At 39.1% G+C, this 10,577-nt stretch overlaps 1 protein-coding gene across 1 annotated transcript in view; it reads right to left on the reverse strand.

The window, feature by feature from the left end:
• The window catches only part of LOC135219833 (neurofilament heavy polypeptide-like), an 87,521-nt gene extending 84,570 nt beyond the window's left edge, over nt 1-2,951 (reverse strand). Inside the window, exon 1 of the mRNA XM_064256941.1 lies at nt 915-2,951. Coding sequence (XP_064113011.1) covers nt 915-2,866 — 1,952 coding nt within the window. The 5' untranslated portion in view covers nt 2,867-2,951. The remainder of the gene's footprint in view (nt 1-914) is intronic.
• Nucleotides 2,952-10,577: the final 7,626 nt, after the last annotated feature.

The raw sequence follows: 10,577 nt of genomic DNA on the forward strand, positions 1-10,577 counted from the left end.
AAGACCTCCTGATCCTATCGCGCTCCAATTTAAGGCGATAGGACTCATATACTCTCCAATCATCATCGGTCAATCTCTCACATTCATTGCACCGATTATCAACCAAACAAATATGCCCCCTACAACTCATACATACTGTGTGGGGGTCTACCGATGCTTTCGGTAGCCTCACCTTACAATCAGTCCTCACACACACTCTGAAACTCACTGCACTTGATCCAGACATATCTTATATAGAAAAGTCAATCCAAAATCAAAAAACGGTCCACTATCGCGCATGCCAATTCAACAATCCAATTCAATACCAAAAAACCAATCAGATACTTAAAAGCGAGTCAAATTCCAAAAAATCCTGAGCAGAGGTCTGTAAACAGTTGTTTACCGACCGGCGACAGAAAAAAATATGAATAGAAAATGGGAATGGTTCCTGATATCCCACGTCTCCCAGCGTGTGCCGCGAGTTTTGAAATTCTGTCGGACTTCAGAAAATACAGCTATATATATATCTGTCAGGTAAGTGGCATGAACAAACTAATTATTTTGTTCACAATAAATAATAGAGTGGTAAGCTTCATTAAAAAATTATCATTTTAATGCTTCTTCTTTAAAGAAAGAAAATACCTTTCAACATTATATAAAATAACATCTTTCTAAGTCTTTTGGAGCATAAGGCATTTCAGTTTTAGCAATAAATTCAACGGGATAACAGTGGGAAAGAGGAGAAGAAGAGCCTAATTATCCTGTGGTCACTCTAGTAAATGTACTAGCTATCTGGTAATACAGCTTTAAAAACACAACGGCATACTATCCTATCTGAAAAAAACAAACTACGGTACAATTTGGCAATAAGCAGCTGGAGTGAACTTGTGATCATTTACTACATTTCACAAACAAAACTGAATGCATAAAATCACCTTTTCTTTTCCTCTTTCCACCAACGTCCTGAGGCAGGCATTCCTCTCATATCTGGTGCTTTAGCTGGTAAAGAATTGTTGTTTGATTCCTTAGGTATACTGTTTAATTTCTTCTCCTCATTGTTCTTCTTGTCTGCTGTAGATGTGGTACTGGAAACATCATTTTTCTCAGAATCTTGAATTAAAGTTGCATTTGGCTCCCCATTCAACTTATTAGTGACAGCTTCTGACAGTACATCAACCAAATCTGATTCTGCAGACTTTGAGGAAGTCACTGTGACATTTTCAGGAGGGGACACAACTGCTGTTGTGACTTTCACCGATGAACTCACTTCCATTTTCTCTTGTGATGAAGAGATGGGTGACCTTTCTGCCGAGGAACTAGTCTTTGTTCCATCATCACATTTATCTAAAACTCTTACTTCCTCATCTTCTTCTAGTTGCAACCTTGGGCATGGCTCTTCCACACAAATTATATCATCATCATCCAATTTCTCTTCTGTAATGATTTCTAATTTCTTTTCTGGCACTGTTCCAGGTAAGGTTATTATGAGTTCATTTCCTTCGTCAGCAACTTTTGGTTTTGAAGTGTTTGGTGCTTCCTTTTCATCTTCTACTATTACTTCCAATTTATCATCATTTGGAGCAGATTCCTGCTTAGTTTCATTTGCCTTTTCACCTTCTACTATTACTTCCAATTTATCATCATTTGGAGCAGATTCCTGCTTAGTTTCATTTTCCTTTTCATCTTCTACTATTACTTCCAATATATCATCCTTTGGATCTGATTCCTGCACAGTTTCATTTTCCTTTTCATCTTCTACTATTACTTCTAAAATATCATCTTTTGGTTTTAAAGTTTTAGAAGTGCAAAAAATTTCAGTCTCCTTGTCATCTTCCTTTTCAACTTCTTCTACAACTTCCAGGGGCTTTTCATTCAACCCTGATCCACTTAGTCGTCTAGATCTTCTAGATGATGCACTGTATTTATTATCTGGGAGGTCAACTGACGACAAGGACTTCAAAGAACTATTTTGCTGAGGCTTAGTACTTGAGCTATCAGCCAAAACATCTTGGTCACCAGAGGAAAGCCTCCTTGAACGCCTTGTAGGAGTCTGAACAGTTTTTTCATCTGTGATATCATCATCTAGGAAGTCAGTAGACAACCGTCTTGAACGTCTAGTTGGAGTTCTTGCACCTTGGGGAATTGGAGAATCAATAATTTCAGTAGAGAGTCTTCTGATCCTTCTTGTCAGAATTTCTTCTTTTAGTGGCAATGTCTCAGGAACATGGCTACCCTCTGTAGACAGTCGTCTAGAACGCCTAGTTGGTGTCTGCACCTGAGGGGAGTCTGTTTCATCCAAAGCTGTAGACAAACGTCTTGGTCTCTTGGTGGGAGTTTCAACATTGCTAGTTTGGCCCAATGGTACCACTTCTATGGAATCCGTTGATAATCTTCTTGAACGTCTTGGTGGTGTTTGTATGTCAACAGGCCTACCTCGTTTAGATCGAGTGGTTGGGGTCTGAGGTTGAACAAGTGGAATAGGTGTCACAAGCAAATGTTTCGACCGTACTGTTCCCGACTTCGGTGATGACAGATTTTCTGAAACTGGTGGACTAATGTGCTCCCTGCTTGCTCTAGCCCTCGTTGCTTTATAGGGACTTTCGCAAACTTCCGCAAGCTTACCAGCAGCCTTTTTGGGAGTCTGGGCAGCGGGTAAGTCTTCTTTATTTTTCGGAGGTCTACCAGGAGCCCTTTTGGGGGTCTGGGCAGCGGGTACTACGGCTAAGTCTTCTTTATTTTTCGGAGGCCTACCAACAGCCTTTTTGGGGGTCTGGGCAGCGGGTAAGTCCTCTTCTTTATTTACTGACCTTCTCAAACGCTTATTAGTAGGCGACTCATTTTCCTCCGCCTTGTTTGTTTTAGACGATCTTATGGCAGGCCCCACCATTGTAAATTCTCACGACGTTACACGAAAATACAAAACTTGACACGTGTTTACATCACCAACTAAGCGGAGAATCGAACGCTTAGTCGAGGAGGGCTGTATTCTTTGCAACGGCACCTCCTGAATCCTGACTTCTTCCTTAATTTCAGTTCTCATTTTCGGGGATTTCCATATATACAGGAGTTTTCTTTTCCTCCATTTTTCATCACAAATTAAACTTTTTGTTACAACTTTCCTTTCTCTTTGTATGACTGTTGCAATTTTATTGTATACTGTTTCACTCCATTCTTTATAATTCCAGCTTCCTAAAAACATAGTTGCAAACACACTATTGTGGTGTTAAGTGCAGTCTAGTGTAGGTCTTAATAATCCATAAATCTAGAAAGAAAAATAAAAATAAGAAGGCATTTATCAACAACATATGGTACTACAGAGGAAATAAACTTAAACAAGCACAACCAAAGGCAAAATATGGCCAGCAAGGAGACGTTTTAAAAACAAATCCGTGCTACTTCCATTACTTTTGCTAGGTGGTGATCTGAACAAAAATATCGACTCTGGGTGCTTCTGACACAACCTTTGATAGGAAACATTAGGGTCGCTAAAGATTGTGTGTTCAGTATTGTCTTCTCCAGTTCTGCAAAGATCTTAAACCCCATCCCTGTGCTTTTCTCTGAAGTTAGCCTGCATTTCCAATGAGTCTGGCTTTAATTGTTATGATAATAGTAGCTACAAGCGTTCCAGTCTTTGCTGCGGTTTTCCTTTTCTTTTTTTATTTATTTCTTTACTACTTCTAACAGGCCCGTGTTGATAATGATTTTTGTTCAACACTTCAGAGATGGCTCTTAGTTGATCTTTAATGCTTATCTTAATTTTTTTCTTTCCTTTTTATCAGTCTATTGTTATGGACGAACTTCTTTATACAAGCTACATATCGCATGAAAATGAAATTAATCCATTTTTTCCTTCCCCCGTAATTCACATTCTATATTTACTGCAAAATTTTCAACTGAGGTCAAGTACTTTCATAATGGGTTTGTCTATGTGGGTGGCCTCACATTTTTTCCCTCGTCCACCGTTAACGAGTCTTCATAAAATCTATATTTCTTACATAGTATTTCTTTTGAAATTATTGGAACGAGTTTATACTACATGCCTTGACTGATATTCATATTCTTATGAAATATTTATTTTTATAAGATTGGATTCTATAAAAAAAAAAAAAAAACGAAAAAAGAAATCGTCGATCTACTGTTCCATAAGCTGAAGTTACCGATACTAGAAAGTATGTAGTAATGTTATTGCTTTCACTGTTTAAGTTCGGTTATTCGGCACTGTAGGGTGTTTACTGATTTCTAAGAAACAAAAAAAGTCTAATGCAATAGATGGAAGGATAAAGGTAATATCAATGGATGAGTCTCCATCGTCTTTGCATCATATTTAGAATTTACCGGGACTTATCATAACGCGTCGTGGATGAACTTTTCTCCGGAATAATTTCAAACAGCCTCCAAGACAGCAAGAGCGGAATTTAAATTAAACAGATGTCTAAAAAACATATTTCAGATTTATATTAATCAGATAGACTGGGTCCTATAGTAGATTCGCATCAACCGTGCATTTGATGTCTAGGCCAGTCCCTTACGACGCTCCTGATTGGCTGTTGATAAGCCAATAACAAGGCTGGAAACTCTCAGTCTCTCTCGAGAGTTCACGATGTTAATGTGTACGCTCCACCTGTCCTTTCAAAAGTATCCCTCAGGGGATCAGCCCTCTGACTGGCTTATTGGCAGCCAATCAGGAGCGTCGTAAGGGACTGGCCTAGACATCAAATGCACGATTGATGTGAATCTACTATAGTTTTCTCTTGATGTCAGATTAATGAAACATGTTGGTATCCTATACATGCTGCCTAAATTATAGGTGAAATCAGCCGATGAAAATCGCTGGAAATATCACTGTAGAAAATATCTACTTTAAAATGCCCAAGATAGAGCCATTCCTACACAGGTAAATGTCATATCCCTTAAACACCCTCATCTCCTAATATGAATTATTAATTATGTTGGATCACTAGCTATACAGACTACACAATTGCTGTGCATTCGTACCAACCCTTCCGCATAAGCGGCAAAACTGATTTTGTTGACGGAGATTATTGTATGATAAAGCATTTATGCTGAGGGAAATAATGAATATGTTTGCCTCATTTAATGTCGGCATTTAAATAGCATGAATATGAAACAGGAAAGTCGTTCGTTTTAAGTCTGGATGCACTTGCACACGTCCATACGAGTTCATGGCCCTAGTCTCATGGATTTTTCTAAGACGATTCTCTCTCTCTCTCTCTCTCTCTCTCTCTCTCTCTCTCTCTCTCTCTCTCTCTCTCTCCACATATGCAGTACTCTAAACAAATACAATTTCCCTCTAATGGTTTATTGCGTATGATGTATACTTGATACATATTCCACACTATGCCTCTGCTCCCGATTGTATGAAGTCTGGGTTATTTCTATTTGTATTCAGGTTCAGTAAAAACAGGAAAAAATCACACAAATATTATTGTCACTGCAACTAATACCACCGTTATATTATGATGATGATGATGATAATAATAATAATAATAATAATAATAATAATAATAATAATAATAATAATAATAGTCTATACATAACACGAAAGGAAGGAGGGAGAGGACTACTAAGTATAGAGGACTGCGTCAACATCGAAAACATGGCCCTAGTCTCATGGATTTTTCTAAGACGATTCTCTCTCTCTCTCTCTCTCTCTCTCTCTCTCTCTTCTCTCTCTCTCTCCACCCAAATATGCAGAGTACTCTAAACAAAATAAAACAATTTCCCTTTAATGGTTTATTGCGTACTGATGTATACTTGAGGTACATATTCCACACTATGCCTCTTTTTTTTGCTCCCGATTGTATGAAGTCTAGGTTATTTCTATTTGTATTCAGGTTCAGTTAAAACAGGAAAAAATCACACAAATATTATTGTCACTGCAACTAATACCACCGTTATATTATGATGATGATGATGATACTAATAATAATAATAAAATAATAATAATAATAATAATAATAATAATAATAATAATAATAGTCTATACATAACACGAAAGGAAGGAGGGAGAGGACTACTAAGTATAGAGGACTGCGTCAACATCGAAAACATGGCCCTAGTCTCATGGATTTTTCTAAGACGATCTTCTCTCTCTCTCTTCTCTCTCTCTCTCTCTCTCTCGCTCAATCTCTCATCTCTCTCTCTCTCTCTCTCCACATATGCAGTACTCTAAACAAATACAATTTCCCTCTAATGGTTTATTGCGTATGATGTATACTTGATACATATTCCACACTATGCCTCTGCTCCCGATTGTATGAAGTCTAGGTATCTTTCTTTATTTGTATCAGGTTCAGTAAAACAGGATAAAATCACACACATTATTTGTCACTGCAACTAATACCACGTTATATTATGATGATGATACTAATAATAATAATAATATAATAATAATAGTCTATACATAACACGAAAGGAAGGAGGGAGAGGACTACTAAGTATAGAGGACTGCGTCAACATCGAAAACAGAGCACTGGGGCAATATCTGAAAACCAGTGAAGACGAGTGGCTAAAGAGTGCATGGGAAGAAGGACTAATAAAAGTAGACGAAGACCCAGAAATATACAGAGACAGGAGAAAGACAGACAGAACAGAGGACTGGCACAACAAACCAATGCACGGACAATACATGAGACAGACTAAAGAACTAGCCAGCGATGACAATTGGCAATGGCTACAGAGGGGAGAGCTAAAGAAGGAAACTGAAGGAATGATAACAGCGGCACAAGATCAGGCCCTAAGAACCAGATATGTTCAAAGAACGATAGACGGAAATAACATCTCTCCCATATGTAGGAAGTGCAATACGAAAAATGAAACCATAAACCACATAGCAAGTGAATGCCCGGCACTTGCACAGAACCAGTGCAAAAAGAGGCATGATTCAGTGGCAAAAGCCCTCCACTGGAGCCTGTGCAAGAAACATCAGCTACCTTGCAGTAATAAGTGGTACGAGCACCAACCTGAGGGAGTGATAGAAAACGATCAGGCAAAGATCCTCTGGGACTATGGTATCAGGACGGATAGGGTGATACTTGCAAACAGACCAGACGTGACTTTGATTGACAAAGTCAAGAAGAAAGTATCACTCATTGATGTCGCAATACCATGGGACACCAGAGTTGAAGAGAAAGAGAGGGAAATAATGGATAAGTATCAAGATCTGAAAATAGAAATAAGAAGGATATGGGATAAGCCAGTGGAAATCTTACCCATAATCATAGGAGCACTAGGCATGATCCCAAGATCCCTGAGAAGGAATCTAGAAAAACTAGAGGCTGAAGTAGCTCCAGGACTCATGCAGAAGAGTGTGATCCTAGAAACGGCACACATAGTAAGAAAAGTGATGGACTCCTAAGGGGGCAGGATGCAACCCGGAACCCCACACTATAAATACCACCCAGTCGAATTGGAGGACTGTGATAGAGCAAAAAAAAAAAAAAAATAATAATAATAATAATAATAATAATAATAATGTGGCAGATTCCATAGGAGAAAGAAAACCTGAAGTGACAGGTCTAGTGATAGTGAATTACGAAACGCCGAATATACTCAAGAAAAAGATATTTTTGTAGTTTATAACTTCTACTTTGTTTTTTCTCGCTCCCACTTCTCTTTGAAAATAAAACGAAAGAAGCAATCATTATAACAAAAAAAAAAAAAAAGATTGGAGGCAAGATACCAAATGCGAGGTGGGGAGCTGGAAATAGCGCTGAAAAAAATACGCATTTAATTATTAAGAGACGAAATTACTGAATATGAATGTATGCTAATAAAAGAGGGAAAGGTTGTAGGAGAACATGTTGAAATGGAGACGATGAGGAGCAAAGGAAATATAAGCAAGAGCTGCTGTGGGAGTTCGAGGAGAAGAGACATCCATGACACACGGACGGTTCCCAAGGAGCTTTGAGATCATCTGATGGCAGTCGCCCCAACACAAGACCTAAACAGAACGCGACCAACATTCTAGGGTGAAATAGTGACGACATTTTCAGAAAAACCAAAGACATAGAAAGCAGCTGGATCAGTTTTATAAAACCAGGAAAAAAGGGGTAAAACTATACACAAAAATCTAACGAAGTGTATACAAAGAGAAGTGGGAACGAGAAAAAACAAAGTAGAAGTTGTAAGCTACAAAAATAAAAAATAAAGAAACGTTCAGTAAAATTCGAGTAAAAAAATATATTCATGGCATTATCAAAAGCGTAATAAAGGAACGTCTTTAGAGTAAATGACGAGGGTAGAGAAAACCGAGCTGGTTTCTCAAAAAGGCAAGAGTGCAAGATAACCATACTTCATACTGCAACACTGCGCAAAAAAAAGCAGAAGAAACCAAGGCTAATACAGAAAGATTATGACAATAGATTCGTAAATAATGAAGAGGCGAAAGAGACAGATGTCATGCAAATAAAGGACTTTATACAAGACAGGTTGTTAATAATAATAATGATAATGATAATAATAATAATAACAATAATAATAATAATAAGGCTTAAGCACATAAGATCCAACGGTACATGAACAGGAATAAGGGATACCAACAGAACAAACTATTCGGAACCAACCAGAAAAGACTATACAGCCAACTAAGAGGGGAAGACAACCACCCAGAAATTCCTGAAGCCGAACCAAGTAAGAGACTCTGGGAAAACATATGGAGCAATCCGGTATCACACAACAAACATGCAACATGGCTCCAGGAAGTCAAGGAAGAAGAAACAGGGAGAATAAAACAAAGATTCACAGAGATCACGACAGACACAGTCAGACACCAACTAAAGAAAATGCCAAACTGGAAAGCCCCAGGTCCCGATGAAGTCCATGGATACTGGCTCAAAAACTTCAAGGCCCTACACCCACGAATAGCAGAACAACTCCAGCATTGTATCTCAAATCACCATGCACCCAAATGGATGACCACAGGAAGAACATCCTTAGTTCCATAAGACAAGAGTAAGGGAAATATAGCCAGTAACTACAGGCCTATCACCTGCCTACCAATAATGCGGAAGTTACTAACAGGTATCATCAGTGAAAGGCTATACAACTACCTAGAGGAGACAAACACCATCCCCCACCAACAGAAAGGCTGCAGAAGGAAGTGTAGGGGCACAAAAGACCAGCTCCTGATAGACAAAATGGTAATGAAGAACAGTAGGAGAAGGAAAACCAACCTAAGCATGGCATGGATAGACTATAAGAAAGCCTTCGACATGATACCACACACATGGCTAATAGAATGCTGAAAATATATGGGGCAGAGGAAAACACCATCAGCTTCCTCAAAAATACAATGCGCAACTGGAATTCAATACTTACAAGCTCTGGAATAAGACTAGCAGAGGTTAATATCAGGAGAGGGATCTTCCAGGGCGACTCACTGTCCCCACTACTCTTCGTAGTAGCCATGATTCCCATGACAAAAGTACTACAGAAGATGGATGCCGGGTACCAACTCAAGAAAAGAGGCAACAGAATCAACCATCTGATGTTCATGGACGACATCAAGCTGTATGGTAAGAGCATCAAGGAAATAGATACCCTAATCCAGACTGTAAGGATTGTATCTGGAGACATCAGGATGGAGTTTGGAATAGAAAAATGCGCCTTAGTCAACATACAAAAAGGCAAAGTAACAAGAACTGAAGGGATAAAGCTACCAGATGGGAGCAACATCAAACACATAGATGAGACAGGATACAAATACCTGGGAATAATGGAAGGAGGGGATATAAAACACCAAGAGATGAAGGACACGATCAGGAAAGAATATATGCAGAGACTCAAAGCGATACTCAAGTCAAAACTCAACGCCGGAAATATGATAAAAGCCATAAACACATGGGCAGTGCCAGTAATCAGATACAGCGCAGGAATAGTGGAATGGACGAAGGCAGAACTCCGCAGCATAGATCAGAAAACCAGGAAACATATGACAATACACAAAGCACTACACCAAAGAGCAAATACGGACAGACTATACATAACACGAAAGGAAGGAGGGAGAGGACTACTAAGTATAGAGGACTGCGTCAACATCGAAAACAGAGCACTGGGCAATATCTGAAAACCAGTGAAGACGAGTGGCTAAAGAGTGCATGGGAAGAAGGACTAATAAAAGTAGACGAAGACCCAGAAATATACAGAGACAGGAGAATGATAGACAGAACAGAGGACTGGCACAACAAACCAATGCACGGACAATACATGAGACAGACTAAAGAACTAGCCAGCAATGACACATGGCAATGGCTACAGAGGGGAGAGCTAAAGAAGGAAACTGAAGGAATGATAACAGCGGCACAAGATCAGGCCCTAAGAACCAGATATGTCCAAAGAACGATAGACGGAAATAACATCTCTCCCATATGTAGGAAGTGCAATACGAAAAATGAAACCATAAACCACATAGCAAGCGAATGCCCGGCACTTGCACAGAACCAGTACAAAAAGAGGCATGATTCAGTGGCAAAAGCCCTCCACTGGAGCCTGTGCAAGAAACATCAGCTACCTTGCAGTAATAAGCCTGCAGAATAGTGGTACGAGCACCAACCTGAGGGAGTGATAGAAAACGATCA

Source organism: Macrobrachium nipponense, chromosome 1, assembly GCF_015104395.2.
Source record: "Macrobrachium nipponense isolate FS-2020 chromosome 1, ASM1510439v2, whole genome shotgun sequence".
NCBI classification, from domain to species: domain Eukaryota; kingdom Metazoa; phylum Arthropoda; class Malacostraca; order Decapoda; family Palaemonidae; genus Macrobrachium; species Macrobrachium nipponense.